The sequence below is a fragment of the Canis lupus genome, chromosome 9 (assembly GCF_003254725.2).
Source record: "Canis lupus dingo isolate Sandy chromosome 9, ASM325472v2, whole genome shotgun sequence".
NCBI lineage: Eukaryota > Metazoa > Chordata > Mammalia > Carnivora > Canidae > Canis > Canis lupus.
The window spans coordinates 1322149-1340338 of NC_064251.1; the positions used below are offsets into that span (position 1 = coordinate 1322149).

General features: G+C 64.8%; 1 protein-coding gene across 5 annotated transcripts in view; it reads right to left on the bottom strand.

The window, feature by feature from the left end:
- BAHCC1 (BAH domain and coiled-coil containing 1) overlaps positions 1-18190 on the bottom strand; it is a 318708-nt gene that overhangs the window by 38436 nt on the left and 262082 nt on the right. Inside the window, exon 1 of one of the 5 annotated variants that reach the window (XM_049114518.1) lies at positions 17043-17277. The exons of the other annotated variants lie outside the window; for them this stretch is intronic. Within the exon in view, the coding sequence (XP_048970475.1) occupies positions 17043-17217 (175 nt within the window). The 5' untranslated portion in view covers positions 17218-17277. Of the gene's footprint in view, positions 1-17042; positions 17278-18190 lie in introns of those variants that run through there. 5 annotated transcript variants of the gene reach the window in all.

Here is an 18190-nt window from a genome sequence, read left to right on the forward strand (position 1 = left end):
CGAAGCCCAGTGACTGCCGATGGCACGGGACTCCCCGGGCCCTGCATCCTCCAGCTCCCACCCTCCCGCTCATACCTGCTCAGGCCTGCAGGGCTCACCTGGGCGCTGGGGACACCCGAACGCTGGGGCCATCCCTGGGTCTCCCCCAGGACACCAGAGGGACAGGAGGTGTGCCGAGGGGCTGAACCAGGCCCCCAGGGAGCTGTCGAGAACAGGGGGCAGGAAGGACCCACAGCCCAGCGCAGGGCCCAGCCACACCCCTCTCATCCGGGACAGGGAGCGCGGAAGGACAGTGTCCAGCTGGCGTCCAGCCTTAGTCCTGCAGGGACGGAGATGCTGCGGCCTGGGCAGCCTGCGGGAAAGCGGGTGGGGGGAGGGGGCCAGGGAGGGGGCACTCTGGGTGTGCACGGGGCTGGAGGATTCCCAGCGACCGCCCGGAACGGTCCCGACAGGGCTGGACCCCACTACGGCCCAGGCATGAGATGACAGGGCGTGCTCGCAGGGTGACCACGTGTGAGCGCCGCTGCACGGCCGCTAGTGTGTGCACGGGGCACAGATGACCCCGCGTGTCTGAGGCATGGGCTCTGAGGATGTGCACTGCACCTGGGTGTGGACACGAGGCACAAAGCACGCACGAGGGGCCCTCGAAGGCCTGCTTCCCAGGCCAGACTCCCGCCAGACTGGCCCCCTCGCGGGCCCAGACCCTGGCCTTTGGTTCCGTCTGCCCGACCCCCGGGGGACATGGGAGGGGGCAGTGGGCTGACCAGCTGCCTGGGTCCTGCCTACCTCCTTCCTCCTCCACCCTGGGAGGTGGGGGCACAGCCAGGCTCGCCTGGGGCGGAAGGGGACCCTAGCCTCTAGTCCACACCACACTGTAGCTCTAACACCCCCAGGCTGTTGGGGAGCAGGACCCTGACCAGGCCAGCTGCTCAGTCCCCCGCAACCTGGACCTAAAAGTGGCCCCAGAACTCGTGTGGCTGCTGGGGGACAGCTGGTAGGCCCGTGGCCAGGCCCACCCTCCAAAGGGCAGCCCATCCTCTCTGCGGTGGAGAAGCAGCTTGGACGGCATGGAGCCCTCTGGTCTGGGACGCCCCCCTGCAGGGCCAGCCTTGCAGGGCAGGCTCAAAGACCCACACACCCACTGTGGGGACCTGGGGGAGTCCCCTCCCTCCGGCTGCAAGCTGGCCGCCCCCAGGCATTGGCCTGTCCAGCGATCCCGGCTGCTGTGCACAACTCTGAGATGGTGGCTGGACCAGAAGAGGAGCCTGAGGCAGGAGCCGGGAGAGAGGAGGGAGGGGGAGAGTCCGAGGGGGCAAGGATGTGAAGCAGAGGTTGAGGCTGCGGGCCGGCCCAGCCCGAGGATGTGGAGCAGCCCAGGGTGAGGGGCAGCCGCCCAGAAACATGAGCGTGTCACATGGGAAGCCCCTCTCCAATGGCCCAGGAGAACGTTCCAGAAGCCCGGGTTGGCCCAAAGGCAGCGGTTCTCAGGCCATAATAGGAAAATTCTGTGGTTGCTGAGCCACCCAGCCGACCAACGTGGAGGCAAGATGACAGGGGAGGCCCAACCACCAACAGCCCAGAACTAATAAAAGAAAAGGAAAATCGGATATAAGTCTGGTTCTTATTAAAAGGGTAAATTTAGCCCTTTGGCTGGGCAAAGGGGCCGCCCTCGGCCTCGGGGCGGGGAGTGACTCAGAGGGCCCCGGCCGGGGTCGAGGGTCCGGGCACAGCTCTCCTCCGTGCTCCCCTGCCCTTCACACAGCCTCCTTCCCTGCACCCTCCCCGGGGCAGGCGGCCAGCACCTCCCCCCCAGAACCCCCCTGAGGGCAGGCAAGCGGCGGGGCTGGGGGGTGGGCTGGGGGGTGGGCTGGGGAGGTGGCCGGGGCGGTCAAAACCACCCCTGAACACCCCCAACAGGCAGAGTGTCCTTGGTGAAGCAAGGCCCTTCCCTTCCCGCCACCTTGAAAGAAGTCGGTGCGAGGAGCTGGAGGCTCTGGTCTAGACGCTGCACTTGGGGCTCCCGAGCCCAGCCCTCGGCCCCCAGCCGCCGGGCCTCCCACAGAGGGCCCAGCACACCTGCTCGCGGGGCCTGGTGTGACGTGCTCACACCAGCACAGTATGGGCCCCGAGTGAAGGCTCCAGGCCGGGGGTGGAGGGTCTAGTGGGCCTGGCCATCGTGTCCGCGTTGCCTGGCACTGGACCGGTGTCCAGGGGTGTGATCTTCCTCCTCCCACCCCCACCCCCACCCCATGAAGGTGAGATGGCTGCCTGCACTTGGCAGAGGCTCCAAGGTCAGCACAGCAGGAGGAGGCTCTAAGGGGTGAGGCAGGTGCTGGTGGAGGCCACCTGGGGTCAGGCTCACCATCCCATGGACCCATCCCTCCCTCCCTCCTTCCTTTCATCCCTCCCCTCCCATCGGATTATCCCTCCCTGGTAGGCAGTCACAACCCCCAGACCCAGGTATAGTTACTCCCTGTCCTGCCACCCTCAGCCCTACCTGGCGGCCGCCCCGGCCATGGGCCCACCTGGGCGCTGGCCCTGAGCAGGGGGCATGTGTGCTGCAGCTGCCCTGGCCCCAGCCCCCTGGCCCCGTGCCCCTCGCCTGCTGGCCACAGAGGCAGTCCCCTTGGCACTCGGCTGGCATGAAACCTCACGGAAGCCGGCCTCTTGCTCTCGGCTGGTTCACCAACCCCTTTGCCGTTCTCAGTAAATGCAGGACTCTCCCTGCCTGGAAGCTGGCAGTTCCAGGGTGGGGCGCTCAGAGGCACCTCGTCTTCCCAGGGTGAGGAAGGCTGGCGAGCTCCCTCAGGTGACATCCCACATCCTGCCCCGGGTCCTGCTACCAGGCCCGGAGGTCGGGCTGGCCTGGGTGGGCTGGAGGGATCTGAAGACAGACCCGTCCCAGACTCCTAGCAGGGCTGCGGGCTGACCCAGGCACCTGCACCCACCCCCAGGTGGGAGAGGCACTGGTGTGCGTCGTGGGCTCCAGCGGAGCCGTGGCTGCTGGGCAAGGGCAGAGGCGGCCGCAGGCCCTGGGGTGCTCCGTCCGGTGGCTACCACGATGCGCTGGGGAGCTCCGCCTGGCTGCCGCCCGCCCTCAGGCCAGCTTCTCGTGCCTGAGAAGGACCAGGGACCATGGGCCGGACCCCCAGGCGGGCTGGCTCGGCTGCAGCGTCCTGGAGCGGGGCCAGGAGGGTGGCCAGGAGGGCACCCGAAATCTGCCCGGGTCACTGTGTGGACCAGCCTCCGGTCTCTGAGAAAGAGAGGGCAGGCGGGCAGGGCAGGAGGGCCCTCTCAAGTTCTATAGGTCCCTGACGCCGGTGCCAACTGTCCTCGTTTCCCCACCCACTCCTTTAGGTATGGTTCGATCCAGCCACTGGGACTCTTGCTCCAGTGCCGCCCCCTCCGGGAGAACACGTCCCTTCCTGATTCTGTTTCTCGAGGCTCCACGTGCACCCAGGCCGCCCCCGCGCAGGGCCCTCCGCTAGCACCTGGCCAGGCACCGCGTGGCCGCCCGACCCCAAGTGCCCTGGGAAGCTGGTCCTGCCTCAGTGGTCAGCGCGTGGCCACCGTGGGCCTGGCAAGGGGCCGGCTCAGGAGGGGCCTCTCAGCCCAGGGGTTTGCCCGGGGGGGGGTGCGGGGGCTTGAAGTAGGAGAGACCAGCGGGAAGGGCAGGGAGCCAGGAGCAGCCCAGGGAAACGTGCACACACACCAGGGCGCGGAGACGCGGAGAGAAGTCACGACGAGCACGTGAGAGCCAAGCCGGCAAAGGCTCTGTGGGATGTGAGGTTGTGGGACGTGAGATATGATGCTGGGGGCGGGGGTGGGGAGTGGGGGGGGGCGGAGGAAAGGCGGGTGTCATTAGCGAAAGATGCTGTTTATTTTGCAGGAGATGGCATCGCCGTGCAGGGGGGAGGGGGGACGGGCAGGGGTGGCCCACGTGACTCCCCCAAGGGCCCCGAGGGAGACCAAATCCCCCAGGGGCCCCTGGAGAAAGGCTGGATCCAGGCCTGCTCCCCACCACGCACCCTGCTCCCACAGACGGGTGAGCCCAGGGCCCCGGGCCCTCCAGGCAGAGACCTGCAGGAGCCCCAACTTCTGGCGCCCCCTTCCCACCCCGAGTCCCCGGGGCCAAAAGCAGGGAGGCGCTCGCAGGGAGGGCTGGCAGCGGGGTGGGGAGCGCCCGCAGCCCTGCAGCGGTGACAGGGACAACCTCGCTCCCCTACCAGCACAGAGAGGAGGTGTTCTAACCTCTGGAAACACTCAGCGTGAGTGGAAGGGAAATCTCAGCCCCCAGCGGTGACGCTCTGGCGTTTCTGGGGACTCTCGAGGTGCAGGGGCAAGAAGAGCAGCTTCGGGGCTGGGGGAACACACCCCACAGGTCCACAGAGGGGCAGCCCTGAGGCGGGAGGGGTGGCCTCCAGAATGGGGTCGATTGAAGGCCGGCCCAGGGGGCTGCCAGCAGGAACTTGCAGCGCAGAGAAACGCCAGCAGCACCCCTGCGTACCCCTGTCCCCCTGCCACCTTGGTGTCCAGCCCCGTGCTCCCCACTCCCCACAGGCTGGGGCCTGCGAGGGGCCGGGGTGGGAGGGCTGGGCAGAAAACCAGCCCAGGGAGACTGGGCTCCCGCACTGCTCCCAATGTGACCCCAGGGCAAGTGGGTGGCCTCACCAAGCTCGGCCACGTGGGCCCCATGCACCCCAGGAACGGTCCCTAAGCCTGAGGACTGAGCCCCTCCCCTCAATTCCCACCCCAAGCAACTGCATACAGAAAAGGCTCTGCTGCCTGAGGGGGAAAGGGGGCGTCTGCTGGGCTGCCCAGACAGGACAGGCCCCCCAGGGCACCGCCTCACACACAGCCTCAGAGGGTCCGGAGGGTCCGGAGGCCACCAGTGCACCATGACCTCTGGCTCCCCGTCCCCAGGGTCTGGCTGCAGCAGGCCCAGGGCACCTGCTGACCTCGCCAGGGCAGGCCGCTGGTCCACGCACAGCAGGGAAGGGCTGCCCAGACGTCACAGTGCAACACCCCTGTCACCCAAGCCACAGCCTGAACCCTGGGCTCCGTCCGGACAGTGAAACTCTAACCCGACTCATTCATTAGACACACAATTACCGAGTGCCCGCCTTGTGCGGGGTCAGCGGCCCTCGCCCGGGCCCAGCCCGGAATCTGAGGAAACCACAGGCCAGGCACCCTGGCCTCCAACAATGACCCTTGGATCTCGGTGGCCCACACTGTCCTCGAGGCTATTTTGGGGCCAAGTCGCTGCCTTGCTGGTGGCATCTCTCCAAGGGGACATCTCTCAGGTGGTAAGACGATGCCACAGCCAGCACGTCTGGCCAGCCGGGCAGCAGGGCCACGTCTGTCTGGGGGCCTCCATGGAGCAGGGGTCGGGCTCTAGGAGGGGACAAGCCAGAGTGGGGTCACCGTGAGGAAGTGATGACAAGGTTGTGGAGCAAGGAGGGGTCTGAGCTGAGAGGGAATGAGGTAGTTCTCCAGTGGCTTGGCCAGGTCACATGCGGGGAGCCGGGGAGTGTGGGTGGAGGTGGGGGACAGCGCCCCACCCCCCCGGGGCCGCCAGCTGGCCAGCAGTGGGACAAGAGTGGCGGGCATGACAGGGCACTTATGGCCTCAGGAGGGACTCAGGTGGGGGGGGGGCTCCCGGTGACCCCTGACCTCTGGTATGTAACACACACACACACCCTCCCCCCCCCCCCCCCCCCCCCCCCCCCGCCCCTTGAGCCCAGAGGCCTGTGGCAGCCACAGGGTGCAGGGGGGCCGGAAGGGGGCCCACCAGCACCGAGCCTGGAGATGCCCGCAGCCCTGGCGACTCCTTGACTCAGATTCCTGACCCACAGGAAGCGTGACACAATGACGCATGCCACTGTAAGCTGCCACGTTTGGGATGACTTGTCACACGGCGATAGCTGACTACCGCAGAGAGGGGAGGGAGCCCGGAGCAAAGGAAGAACCTTCAGGAAGGTAAAGGGAGGATCAGGAGGGGAGTCAGCAACTCAGCAAACAGATCTGCTTCTCCAGAAAAGCCAGAAATCCAGGTTTAGGTGGGAAGTCCCCCTGAGCCCCACCTGCCTCCTGACCTCACCACACAGACACAGATGCACCCCCAGCTCCCCCGGGGCCCCCCACAGCCTACTTCCCTTCAAGCCAGGCCCAAGGTTAGTTACCTCTGTCCCTGACCGCTGCGGGCAGGCACAAGCAGGCGCCGTGCAGGGCCTCGTCCCACCCCCTGCCCTTCTGTTGGGGTCCTACGGGTCCTGTGGCCATCTCCTCCTCAAGGGCCTTTCGGACTCAGTCATTTCGGATTTCGACTACGTATCTGTCCTCACATCTGCGACAGGTGACGAAGGGTGGGATGGCCTGACTTCTCTCAATCTTACGTGTGTTCACATACGTTAAGGACTTTTTAAGAGCTGGCCTAAGATGCATTACAACTTAATTTAGATTTAATTCTAATGTTAATTTAAAATAAATTGAAAGCTTATTTTTAGGAGACCCACAGGGATGAAAAAGTCTCAGAAAGGGGACTGGCTTCAGGCAAACTGCCCACGAGTGACCTGCTGGCCGGGTGGCTGGGGCACACGGCAGGCTGACGGCACAGGGCACCTGCCCCACTGGGCAGACCCAGCAGGCCCTGTGGGCTCCAGAGTCCAGCTCCTTCCACCGCGTCCTGTGCAGGGTGAGGAGGGCCGTGCACTGAGGCCAGGGACGAAGGGATCTGTTGTCAGCACCCCCAGAAGGTGCCGCGGAGGCCAGAAGGGAGGTGGGAGCCCCAGTTCCACCCTCACCTGACTCACATCCCTGCCCGGGGCCTGAACCCGCAGCCTGCAGGCCGCCGGGGCCCTGGGGAGCGCCGCCGGTGAGGAGGCGCCCGGGCTGGTGCCACACGGTGCCTTCCTGAGCACACGTGCCAAGGCTACAAGGGTACAGGGCCGGGGGCGTGAGCGCGGGGCTGGGAGGGAAGCGTGACGGGCGGGAGGGACCTGAGTGAGTCGCACAGGCTGGGGTGGAAGGTCTACAGGGCACAGGGGGACACTGATGGCCCAGGGACCACCTGGAGCTCCGGGCTCCCCCTGGGCAGGTGGGTGGTGCAGGGGAGGGGGAGTCCGAGCCACCTCCAGGGGTCACACATCTCCAACCCAGCACCCGGGGGCCACGACACAGCCAGGCAGGGGGGCAGCAGCCCACCGGGCCTCCCAGCAGATGTGGGGGGCCAGCTCCACAGACAGACTGGGCTGGGGCTGCCCTGCAGAGTCAGAGGAGGGAGGGAGGGGGAAGCAGAGAGGGAGCGGGGAGGCCGGCGCGGACCTCGAAGTTCCTGGGCCTCCTGTGCTCAGTGAGGATCCAGGGGCAGAGGACAGAGCCAGCAGCGGGTGGGTGACCCTCCCCACCTGTAAGTCAGTGGCCTGTGACCTCCCTACGGGTCTCCCCAGCCTCACACTCATTGGCCCAAATCAACCACAGGTGTGGGCGGGGTCAGGGTTTGGAGGCACAGAAAACGGGGAAGCAGGAAGGAGGCCACGCAGGGCACATCCGCGGAGGGGCAGGGCAGAGGGCTGGGGACTAGGACGGTGGCAGCCGGGGATAGAGGAGCAGATGCCTGGCCCCCGTCCCACTAGCATCTCGACACACAGAAAGGAGGCACTCCTCCCTGCTGACCCGCCCGCCCGGGACCTGGCCCGGGTCATCTGCCCAGTTCCCCGGGGGCCGCCCTGCCTCTGGCCTCGGATGCTCCCCGTGGTCTCCAGAGAGAGATGCCGGCACCCCCACTCCACGCGCAGGTCCACGGCTCCTCGTGCTGCCCCATGGGGCTCTAGGACCTGCAGGCAGGTCGCTCTGCCCACCCCAGGGGTTGCACCTCTGTCCCTACGAGGCCAAACCCCCGTGAGAAGCCCCAGACACGTCCATTAGCCCCACTCTATGCCTACGGCCCCCAGAAGCAAGAGCCCACCCCGGTGGGCCATGGCAGGACCCCAGTGCCGGGGCGCAGGAGCCAGAACCCATTTCCTACCTCTGTGATCAAGACCACAAGACCTCAACGGAGAAGGGCTGGGGGGGCTGTGACCCATGAGGGAGGGGCCCCAAGTGCTTCCCTGCCTGTCCCCCCGGGGAAGCAGCCCCTCCTGCAAGACTCAGGCAGCACCTTCTCTGCAGGCCCCTGGGCGCATCCTGGGGCCGGGTTGTGCACACGTGTGTGTCCAGCCAGCTCCAACGGGCTCCTCGGGGACAGAGCAGGGGCCCCCGGCTGTCAGAAAGCCTGTGTATGGCCAGTCCCACCACGCACACCTCCCGGGCCAGGCGTCTGGCCAGAGAACCAGGAGCCAGCTCCCAGGGGTGAAAGGCCTGACCCCTCGCATGGAGATGCCACGGAGGGCATGGGATGAGACTCCAGGCCCCGCCTGGGGGGCTCCTGTGTCTCTCCAGGGCCCTAATCTTGGGGGGGGGGGTGGCCCCACCCCATCCAACTCTGCCTGCAGCCACAGGGGAGGGGAGGGCAGCCCTCCCCAGCTCCCCCCCTCACCCACCACTGCCCTATGACTCTGGTGAAGCCGCTGGCCTCTGCCCCCAGCCCCCGCCTCCAGGTGGGACTCTAACAGGGGGACAGCTCACTCTGCCAATCTGTTTAGCTCCGACACCTTTTAATATGTGGCGCACACAGCTTGGGAGCCTCTGCAAATGACGAGATGCTTCTGGAAGATGAGGAGACGCTGACCTGGCCCCTGGGAGGTGGCCACACAGGCTAGGGACACGCAGGGAGCACTGCCAGCATGCATGTCGCACTCAGGTAGGGAGAGGGCACCTTGGTTTTCGAGAACAGACCAAGGGTCAGGGCAGACCCTGGCACGTCTCCCATCCCTCTCCCCCTAACTCGGTCCTCCCAGAGACAGTCCTTATCTGCCCCTTTCTCCGACGTGGCTGTGAAATCATGGGAGGAAAACCAAACGGGGCCCTCCTCACTCCCCCAGGCATGTGCGTGCCACCCTGGCAGGGCACACATCCCCCCCTGGGGGCCCCCACCACCCTGGGAGGCCCAGCCCCGGCGGGCCTGGGGGAGGGGGGCACACCCAGGAGGGCACCCACCCCGCCGGCAGTGGGCAGGGTCTCGTGCACCGGGCAGCCAGGAGGTCAGGGCCAGAGATGGGCTGGAGGCCCAGGGAGGCCCTCCCGGGAAGGACAGGTGGAGTCTGAGCAGAACACGGTGGGGGTGGGGGTGGGGGTGGGGGTGGGGGTGGGGGGCTGGGTGGAGCTGCCCAGCACGGGCACCTGGGGGCTCTGAGAATCTGAGGCCAGGACCCTCTGGGACCAGCTGCATGACGAGGCCCGGGCGGCGGTGGCCGTGGAACTGGCTGGGGGGTGGTGCCGGCGGGGGGGGGGGGGGGGCAGGGCAGGGAGCCCACTGGGAGTACTGGGGGCTGCCCTGGGAGCCACGGGGTGTCCTGCGGGAAGAGCTTCCAGGGTCCACGGTGAGAGGGCAAGAGGGAACTCGAGCAAGGCGACCAGTCCCCTCCTGCAAGGGCGGGCCCTGAGTGGGCACCACCCTGGCCGGCCGGAGCTCAAGGACAGAGCAGGTGGCGCGAATGGACACGGGCCAGCGCTCGCATTCAGGTCACCGGACGGCCGGCTCTCCCAGGGGCGCTGGAATGTGATTCCTTGAAGGCTGGTTGGGTGGGCACGTGCCACCTGTGGGCACGCGTGGGGCCTGTGTTGGGCAGCGCGGCCCCAGCCTGGGCTCTGGGCCCCAGCGGGCCTCCTCCCCGCTGTCCAGCTGTGCTCAGCACTCGGGGGGCCGCACCGCCTGCCCCTGGAGCTGCCTGTGGAAGGGAGTCCCTGGGAGGAAAGCCCCTGGCTGCCCCGGGGGACAGGCCGAGGGACAGGCCGAGGGACTCAGCCAAGACCTGCCTTCCCAGAAGATGGCAGGGGCCGTTCAGTCCTTATGCAATTTGCCTCAGGCATCTCCATCTCTCTCTCCATCTCTCTCTCCATCTCTCTCTCTCTCTCTCTCTCTCTCTCCCTCTCTCGGTGGGGCGGCCCCAGGAAGGCATTGCTCCCAGGCCGCCCTCGGGCCCCAGCCAGCTGCTGAGAGGCCTCGATGGACAGCACCAGGGTCCTCTCCTCGGTCCCCCATTTCTGGAAATATCCAGCGGAAAACCAAGTTCCTGCCCTGAGGCGGGGAGGGGCCGTTTCCTCTTTCCTCCGGGGCCAGGCACGCAGTGGGTCCCCCCAGCGCATGGCACCGGCCTTCGCATCTGAAGACACTGGACTCTTTGTTGGGGGGTGGCGGGGGGGGGGGGGCAGGGAAGCCGACCCACCTGTTCCTTGTCTTCCCCTCCTCCCCCCACCCCAGGCCAGAATGAGAAAACCACTTCCTGGCTGATCCCATCTGGAACCTAATCGCCCGGACAGCTGCCGTGGCCCTTGGTGCCAGCTCCTGGTCCCGCTCGGCGCTGGACGCCGCCCCGCGGCCGCCCTCGCCCCCCCCCCCCTCCAGCGCCGTCCCTGTCGCCGGCCGGGGCAGCTGCGCTCAGGGCCAGGGAGGCAGGATGTTATGTATTACAACCAACAGGGGCGGCCCACTGTCAAGCGGGCCCGCGTGATCTAAACGGTATATTATCCCATAAAAACGTCATCGGGCAGAGCGGCAGAGCCAAGGTGCAGCGGCAGGCAGCCCCACCGAGCGCCGCAGGCGCAGGCCCAGCTTCCTCGGGGCTGGGGGGAAGGGGTGGGGGTGGGGGGAAGGGGGACGGGACTGGGAGAGGGGCTGGGGGTGCCGGGGAGGAAGGGGCTGGAGGGGAAGGGGCTGGGGGAGGGGCCAGGGAGGAAGGGCTGAGGGAGGGGGCTGGCGGGAGGGGGCTGGGGGCTGGGGGCTGGGGGAGGGGGGTGGGGGAAAGGGGATGGGACTGGGGGAGGGGCTGAGGAGGGGGCCCGGGGGACAGTTTCTAGAGGCGGCAGGCTAGCTTTGATTTTGTTGTTCCCCTGCAATCCCCAGTCTTTGGCCCCAGAGGAACAGGGGAACAGGGGAACAGGGGAACAGGGAACCGAGAGCTGCTCCCTGGAGAGCTGCTCCCTGGTGGATGACGGGGGCGGGGGACATCAGACAGGTCACCTGTCTGCGTGCTGTGCCTTGGCGGGGCTGTCTCCAAGGGGCATCCCGGAGAAGCCACCTCTCCAGGAGGCTGCAGGCCAGGACCGGAGGTTCGAGAACCTTCTCTTGATGGGTGGTGACAGGCCAGGCTGTCCTTGGACACCTGTCCTGGGGGGATGGTTTCTTCTGAGAAGCTGCCAGAAGTCACTCACAGGGTGCACACAGTGGACACGGCTTGGGCAAGGGCTAAGGACCCGAGGCCTGGGGAGCGCGCCCGCCAAAGGCTGTGAAGGGTCTTCTCTTGGGACTGGTGACGGAGACCAGCCCTTCATGCACGCCCTCGACGGGGAGACCGGGGCCCCTCTGAAGGACAGCACGTGCCTTGGGCTGAAATCAGGGGGCTGGGGGGGCGGTGGGAACCTCCGGGGGCTCTGCTCACGCCAGTCAAAACAGCGGCCACGCAGGGTCCAGGGTGCAGGGCAGCTCCCATCTGCTGGGGCCCAGAGGCCTCTCCCAGCGGGCTGTGCCTGCTCGTCACAGGGCGCTGCTGGGTGGACCCGGGGTGGGCTCCTTGGGCTTCCTGCCAGCTGTCCCCAGCGGGCCTTCTTCTCACCCCTGTCCACTGTGCTCCAGGGGGTGCCACTAAGGCCCTCCTCCGCCCACGCGGAAGCACTAGCCGGGCAGTCTCTGTCCTGGGGACTCCCCCCACCCCTGGAGCTGGACCGGGGGCATCCTGGGAAGCGGGGTCTTTCAGGAGTTTAGGAGGGCCCGCAGAGATCTCTTGGGGGGGGGTTCCACTGAGGCACAACCAAGGAACAGAAGAGAGCCAAGCGGGGGTGCTCTGACCCTAATCCCTTGGTGGAAACTTAACATTCCTGGAAGTGGCTGAACATGGACATCTGCCGCCTGAAGACACCAGCCAACAACGCTGCACTTCCGGCCTCGGGTCCTCCCTGCAGTGTCTTCTCCAACAAGCCCACTAAACTCTTACTTTGGCGGGGAGACCTGAGGACTCCCTAGAGAGGAAAGACTTCCACCCTCCTGCCCCCACCCCAGTCCTGTCCTGTCCTCCTCCTCTGACCACTGACCCCAGACACCAGGAGAGAGAAGCGCCAGCAGGGGACAGGGGTGCTACCTGCCCGGCTCCGGGAGAGGCTGCAGCACATCCCGCACGCTCTGGCACATTATTTATGCTCACAGCCCGCTCTGATGACATATGTAAGTTGACAGCGAACATCCTATCAACTTGCTGGAGTGTATCTTGATTGTTAAAACACACTCTTAAAGGTGTACGATCATTTATCAAATTAAAATAGCCGCACCTTGCCTGTCTCTTTCCCGTCGCCCCCAACCGCCCCCTCCCTGCAGGCAGCCCCCCTCCTCCTTCCACCTCCTAGGCATCCGGCCTTTGCACCCAGGCCCTCCTCCTCAGGAGCCTGGAGGGACTCGAGCTTCCAGGGACCCCAGGCCCGCCACCCCCTCCCCATCCCGCCCCAGGCCAGGGCAAGCCCACTAATCGCCAAGAAGTGACAAACGCCAGAAGCCCCACCAATTAAATTTAAACTCATGCAAAGCTCAGTGGCCAGTAAATTATTATTTTTATTAGCTTGAACCAAGTTCCCGTAAGAGAGAAAGTCAACTTGCTCCCATGAATGGCTCTTGTATAATTTATTTAACTCTGTGCTCTTTGCCAAAGCCTGGAATATTTTTAGCTCGTTCTGTTGTTGGATTTGGCTTTTTTATGTGTGTTTCTGAGGGGTATTTTTAGCCTCATCCGTGTTATTCTAACAGACTCCTATGCGTTTGGTCCTGTCTGTGCGGGCTGCTGAACCTAGTCTCGAAGCAGAGGAGGGAGATTTCTAAGAATAACCGGGGAGTGTTTGGGGGTGCGTGTGTTTTCCTGGGGAGATGGGCTCTCCGTACCAGGCCGCTCCCCGCCTCGCGGGCTAATTTGCTTTATTACTCACGTGACCTGAATATTCCTATAGGAATATCCTTATGGGCGATAATCAGACACGGGCAGCCCGAGCCCCAGTGAGAAAAAACCCACATTCCAAAAATGGCTTCGGCGGGGCCGCCGGGGTTCCCGGCTCTGCAGCGGGGCGGCCGCTTTGATGTCTGCTTCTGTCACTTCCAGAGCAGGATGGGTAGAGTCTTCAGAAAGTAACTCTTTTCACACCTACTTAATGTTGGTAACTGTTGCAGAAACACCATCCTGTCATTGAGTTAATGAGGTATTTACGAAAATGTATTTTTTCTCCTTTACAAAAAAAATCACATGACGAGGGAGGGAGAACCTCTGATGGGGTCTTTTCACACTAGGAAATTATCTTTTTTTCCTCCAGTGTGTTTTGCTTTCTTTCTTTTGGAGGCTGGTAATCAGGAGTATGTTGAGCGACGGAGGGGTCGGCCGAACCCCCTACAGAAGGGACCTGCCGCCCTGCTCCTTCCCAACGTCCCCGCCCCCCCCACCCCGCAGCACCTGGCTTCCAGGCTGGGCCACGTACACCCCAAAAGACACGAGAGAAGAGGCAGAGGAGGACCCAGCCCACAGCCAGATCGCGGAAAAGCAAGACCTGCATGGGCACCTCCGCCTGCCTTGGGGAAGGGCCGGGTGCTTCTGGAAGGCTTGGCCTCAGGGGGGATGGACGAGGAGGATGAGGGCAGGGCCGGCCGGCCGGAAGAGGGGGTGGGGGCCGGCCTCTCCCAGGCCCGGCGTCTCTTTCTTAAGCGCCTTTCTTAAGTGCAGGGAGAGGCGCGGTCCCCAACCGCTCCAGGCAGTAGTGCTGATGAAAAATCTTGGGTTGATGCGTTGTTGATTTTCCTTTTTTTTTTCCCCCTAGATTTCACAGCTTTGCCTCCGGACCATCTGTATTAGAGACAAAATCTAACACTGCACTAAAAATAATGATTCCAAACATTTTAATTGCACCTTTTGGTGACAAGGTTACTGGAACTGCACTTTACCATAAAACCCTACAGCCCGATTACAAAGCTACCAGCACTTTCATTTTTAGAAAGACAATGAAAGAAGCCTTGGAGCCCAACGTCCCATCAGGGTCCTCAGGCTGACATCCTGAGAGCACTGGGTGGGGCGGGACCGGCGGGCGGGCGGGCGGGGGCAGGGAGCCTCTGGGCCCAGCCCGGTGGCCACGCCAGGGATGAGCCGCCCTGGGAACGCAGGGACTCCACCCGGGCCGGCGGGACCCTACTCCCCGTTAGACCTGGACACACGAAGAAGCTGGGAGTGATTCTCCTTTCAGCAGGGCCGTCGCGGCGGGGAGGGGCGGCTGGGCTGCCGGCAGCCTTGGCCTGGCCTGCGGATCGGAGGCCATCCGCGGAAATGGGCAGAAAGTCCGCCAAACTAGCCATTTGGAAATCCGCACACAAATGGGGAAAATTTTTTTTAACTTAATTATACTTTTTTTCTTTCTAAACTAGATCATATATGGATACAGACCAAAGCAAAGTGATCTGGGGTATAATTCCTTTAAAAAAAAATTGATGTAGCTAAAATTTAAAAACCAATACGATATTCTGGCTTTCAGCAATTTCAAAAGGCTTTCAGCGGCAGATGTTTCTAGCTGGACGCCCGTTCCGCCAGCCTTTCCGTCACTAATGGGTCGGACACCTCCAAGCACAATAGGTCTCTCTGGTCCCCCAGGGGGGTGGAAATGGCCTCCAGGAACAAGGAACACGTGGCCCTCCGGCCCCCCTCTGAGGGTGCCCTGGGGACCTCCAGCGCCCCCTAGAGCACCCTGCATAAGGGGAGGCGGGCTGAGTCTAGGTCAAGGACACAGACCAGGCCGGGGCCCACCCAGGATCTCCAAACCCAGCATGGCCTCTGCTCCAAGAACCACGTGGTCAAACTTGGAATGAGCAAGACAATGGTTCAGGCCACCCGACCACATTCCCACCTGACTTTGTGGTGCCTGTATCGGGCAAAAACAGCAAGAAAGGGACATGGCGGCTGACCGAGACCCGGCCCGGCTGTGGGTTGATGAGTGGGGACAGGGGAGGCAGCGGGGACCTGAGCTGACGGGGAACCTCACCTGGCTGTGCCTCCCCAGAGAGGGATGGCCCTGGGGAAGCCTTGGCGTCGGGGGCCCTTCTAGACCCTTGTTTCGGCGGCGATGCTACTACCTGCCCGGCTAGCCCGCACGGTGTGGCGGGGGGGGGGGGGGGGGGGGGGGTTTGGGGGTGCAGCTGCTTCCTCCCATCCCCCAACCTGCAAGCTCAGCCTGCCCACCCTCAGCAGAGGCTGCAAGGCTGCAGCCAGGAGAAGGGGCTGGGAGGGAGGCCGCACCGTCCCCGCCAGCTCGCGCCCCAGCCCCAGCCGCAGCCCCCCAGCGTAGGCTGAGCTGGGTGGGCAGCAGCTCCAGCGCAGAGGCAGGAGAGACACTTAACTTCAGGGACAGCCAGGACAGATATTTTTAAATCACCAATTTCCCAAGCAAGTACGTTTCCTCTTTCGAGTTATAAATCTAGAGAGGAGAAAAGAAGAGGGCAGAACGAGGGGAACAGCAGGAAGAGAAAGAAGGGCGGCCTCGCCGAGGGCGCGAGGGCTGGCGCTGGAACAGGAAGCACCTCTCACGCGGAGCTGAGTCTAGGAGAGCCGGGGAGCCCAGCCCCTACCCTCCTGCCGCCTCCGTCTGAACTTTCTGAACCTCCAAACTAAAACCCCATTCGTAATTAAGCAATTTTGCATATTTTTTTCTTTTTAGGAAATTTATATTTCCCTTCCTGACTGCCCTCCCTCCTGACATCCTCCCTTCTCAGCCCGGCTCTTCCATCCGTTTTAATCCACACACTAATTGTAATCCCATTAAAGCAGATATAATTTTATTAGTATTCACAGTTCATCAAGCTAGCAATAATAACTGTTACTGCCAAATTAACAAACAAACAAACAAACAAAAAAAAGTGGCAATGTTTCCGATGTTTGGAACACACTGTAAACAAAAGCCAGCCGGCCTCCGAGGCTGACCAGCAGGTCCGCACACCAAGCCCCAAACCACCCCTGCCAGCTCCGAGGGCGCCGGCCAGTGACCTCCGGGGTCTGCTGGAGGCGGAGGCACCCTGGCTCCCCGCGGCCCAGCTCTGCTTCTCCCGTGACCCCGCTCAACGGTCACATCGGGCGGCCCGGAGGGTTCAGGGTCGCTCTGGAGGCCTGGGTCAGCCCTGCCAAGGACCAGCCCTCTCCGGAAGGGGAGGGGGGCACACTCAGGAGATCTCTTGGAGCAAACTGGCAGCGCGCTCGCCTCCACCGAAATCCCAAGGCAGCTCCCCCGGCCCCGGGCCTCAGCCTCGGCCGCCAGCCTGGGCCGCGCTCCGGCGCGCTGGGGCCGGCGTTAGCAGGATACCAGAGGCGCCTGTCAAAGCACACGCAGCCCCTGCAAACCCATTCTCACCCTGACACTTCAAGGCTTTATATAGAAACAGGATTTGCTCGTCTTACCGCAGCAGTGCCCATTAGCGCTCGCCCCGCGCACACCGCCCTAATCCTCCGGCCGCGGGCCCCCCGCCCCCCGTCACAACAGCCGTTTTGTTCCCGCAGAAAGCGCCTCGTTGTCCCAGCCCCGGAATGTCTTAAGGATGTGAATGCAGCATGCAGAAAGGAGGTTTCCGGGGAATTTAGCTTTTTTTTTTTTTTTTTTCCCCTAACCCCTGCAGGAAGGGGTGGGGGAGGGGGGCCGGAGGGGAAAGGCTTTATTTTTAGCCGGCCCCGGGGCTGCCCCTCGGAGACCCCGGGGACCCCGGGGAAGGCCGGTGCAAACCGCGATGATCCGCCTGGGGCCCGCCGCCGTCGCCCGGGCAGGGAAATGAAACCGAAGGCGGCTCGGCGAGCGCTCGGGGCGCAGGAGGGGCGCGCGCCCGTCCCCCCGGCACCGCGCCCCGCGCCCCCCGAGCCCCCGCACCCCGCGCCCCCGCGCCCGGCACTGACCTGTGTGCGAAGCCATGGGCAGCGGCGACGGGAAGTACTTTCCGGGCTGGAAGTGCGCCGGGGGCTGCGCGGGGGGCCCGGCCGGGGCCAGGCGCGCGGCGGCGGCGCTGCGGTGGCCCAGGCTCCCGCGCTCCGACAGCAGATGCGGCGGCGGCGCGAAGTCGCGGCCATCCATGCCGGGCCCCCGCCCCGGCCCCGGCCCCACGCCGCCTCCGGGGATCAGCGCGGCCGGGGCCCGGGGGCGGCTCGGCGCGCGCGGGCGGCGCGCGGGCGGGCGGCGCGGAGGAGGCGGCGTCCGGGGTCACCGGCGGGGCGGAGGGCCGGTCAGCACGCCGGCGGGCTGGGTTCCTCGGCGGGCGGCCGCGCGCCGGGCCGGCGGCCGCCGTGCGGGTCCATGGTCTGCGGAGGCAAAAGCACAAGACACTCGGTGACTCCGGGGCTCGGCTCGCCCAGGGGGGTCCTCGCCCCGCCCGCCCCAGCGGCGGCCGGACAGGCCGCCGGGGCCCGGGGCTCACCGGCCGCCCGCGCGCGCGCCGCGGATGCCCCCGCGCACACGCACCGGCCCGGCCGCGCTCGGCCCCTCGGAGCCCGGGGGAACCCGGCTGCAGCGCTCGCCGCTTCCCCTTCGCGTCCCCGCGGGTCCCTGCGGCGAGGGCGCCGCGGCAAGAGGCTGCTGGCTCCGCTGGGTGATAAAAACCCAAATCTGCGAAGCCATCACGCACACACACACACAGACACACACACTCGCACGCACACCCTCTCCCCTCCCCCGCTGCCCGGAGGTGTCTCGGAGGAAAGGCCTGAGGTCCACGCTCGCCTCTCCCCCCCATTCCGAGGTCCAGCTTTTACTACATTCCGCTTAACCGAATAACCATGCTAATTAAGCGAGTAATTTTATTGATTGTAACTCAAGAGTTGTTTTTTTTTTTATAACCTTCTCTTTTCTGCACTTCTCCCATCCCCCCATGCGTCTTTCGGCCCATTCTTTAGAACCCGCCGCCACCCCCCCCACCCAGGGGGACAACCCTCCCCACCCACCCACAGCACCGAGGCAGGGCCTGGGGCCAGCTCCGCCGATCCCGGGAGCCTGCGTCCGCCGCCGGGGTCACCTGGGCGGCCACGCCGCAGTGCCCGGCCCACCGGCCCGA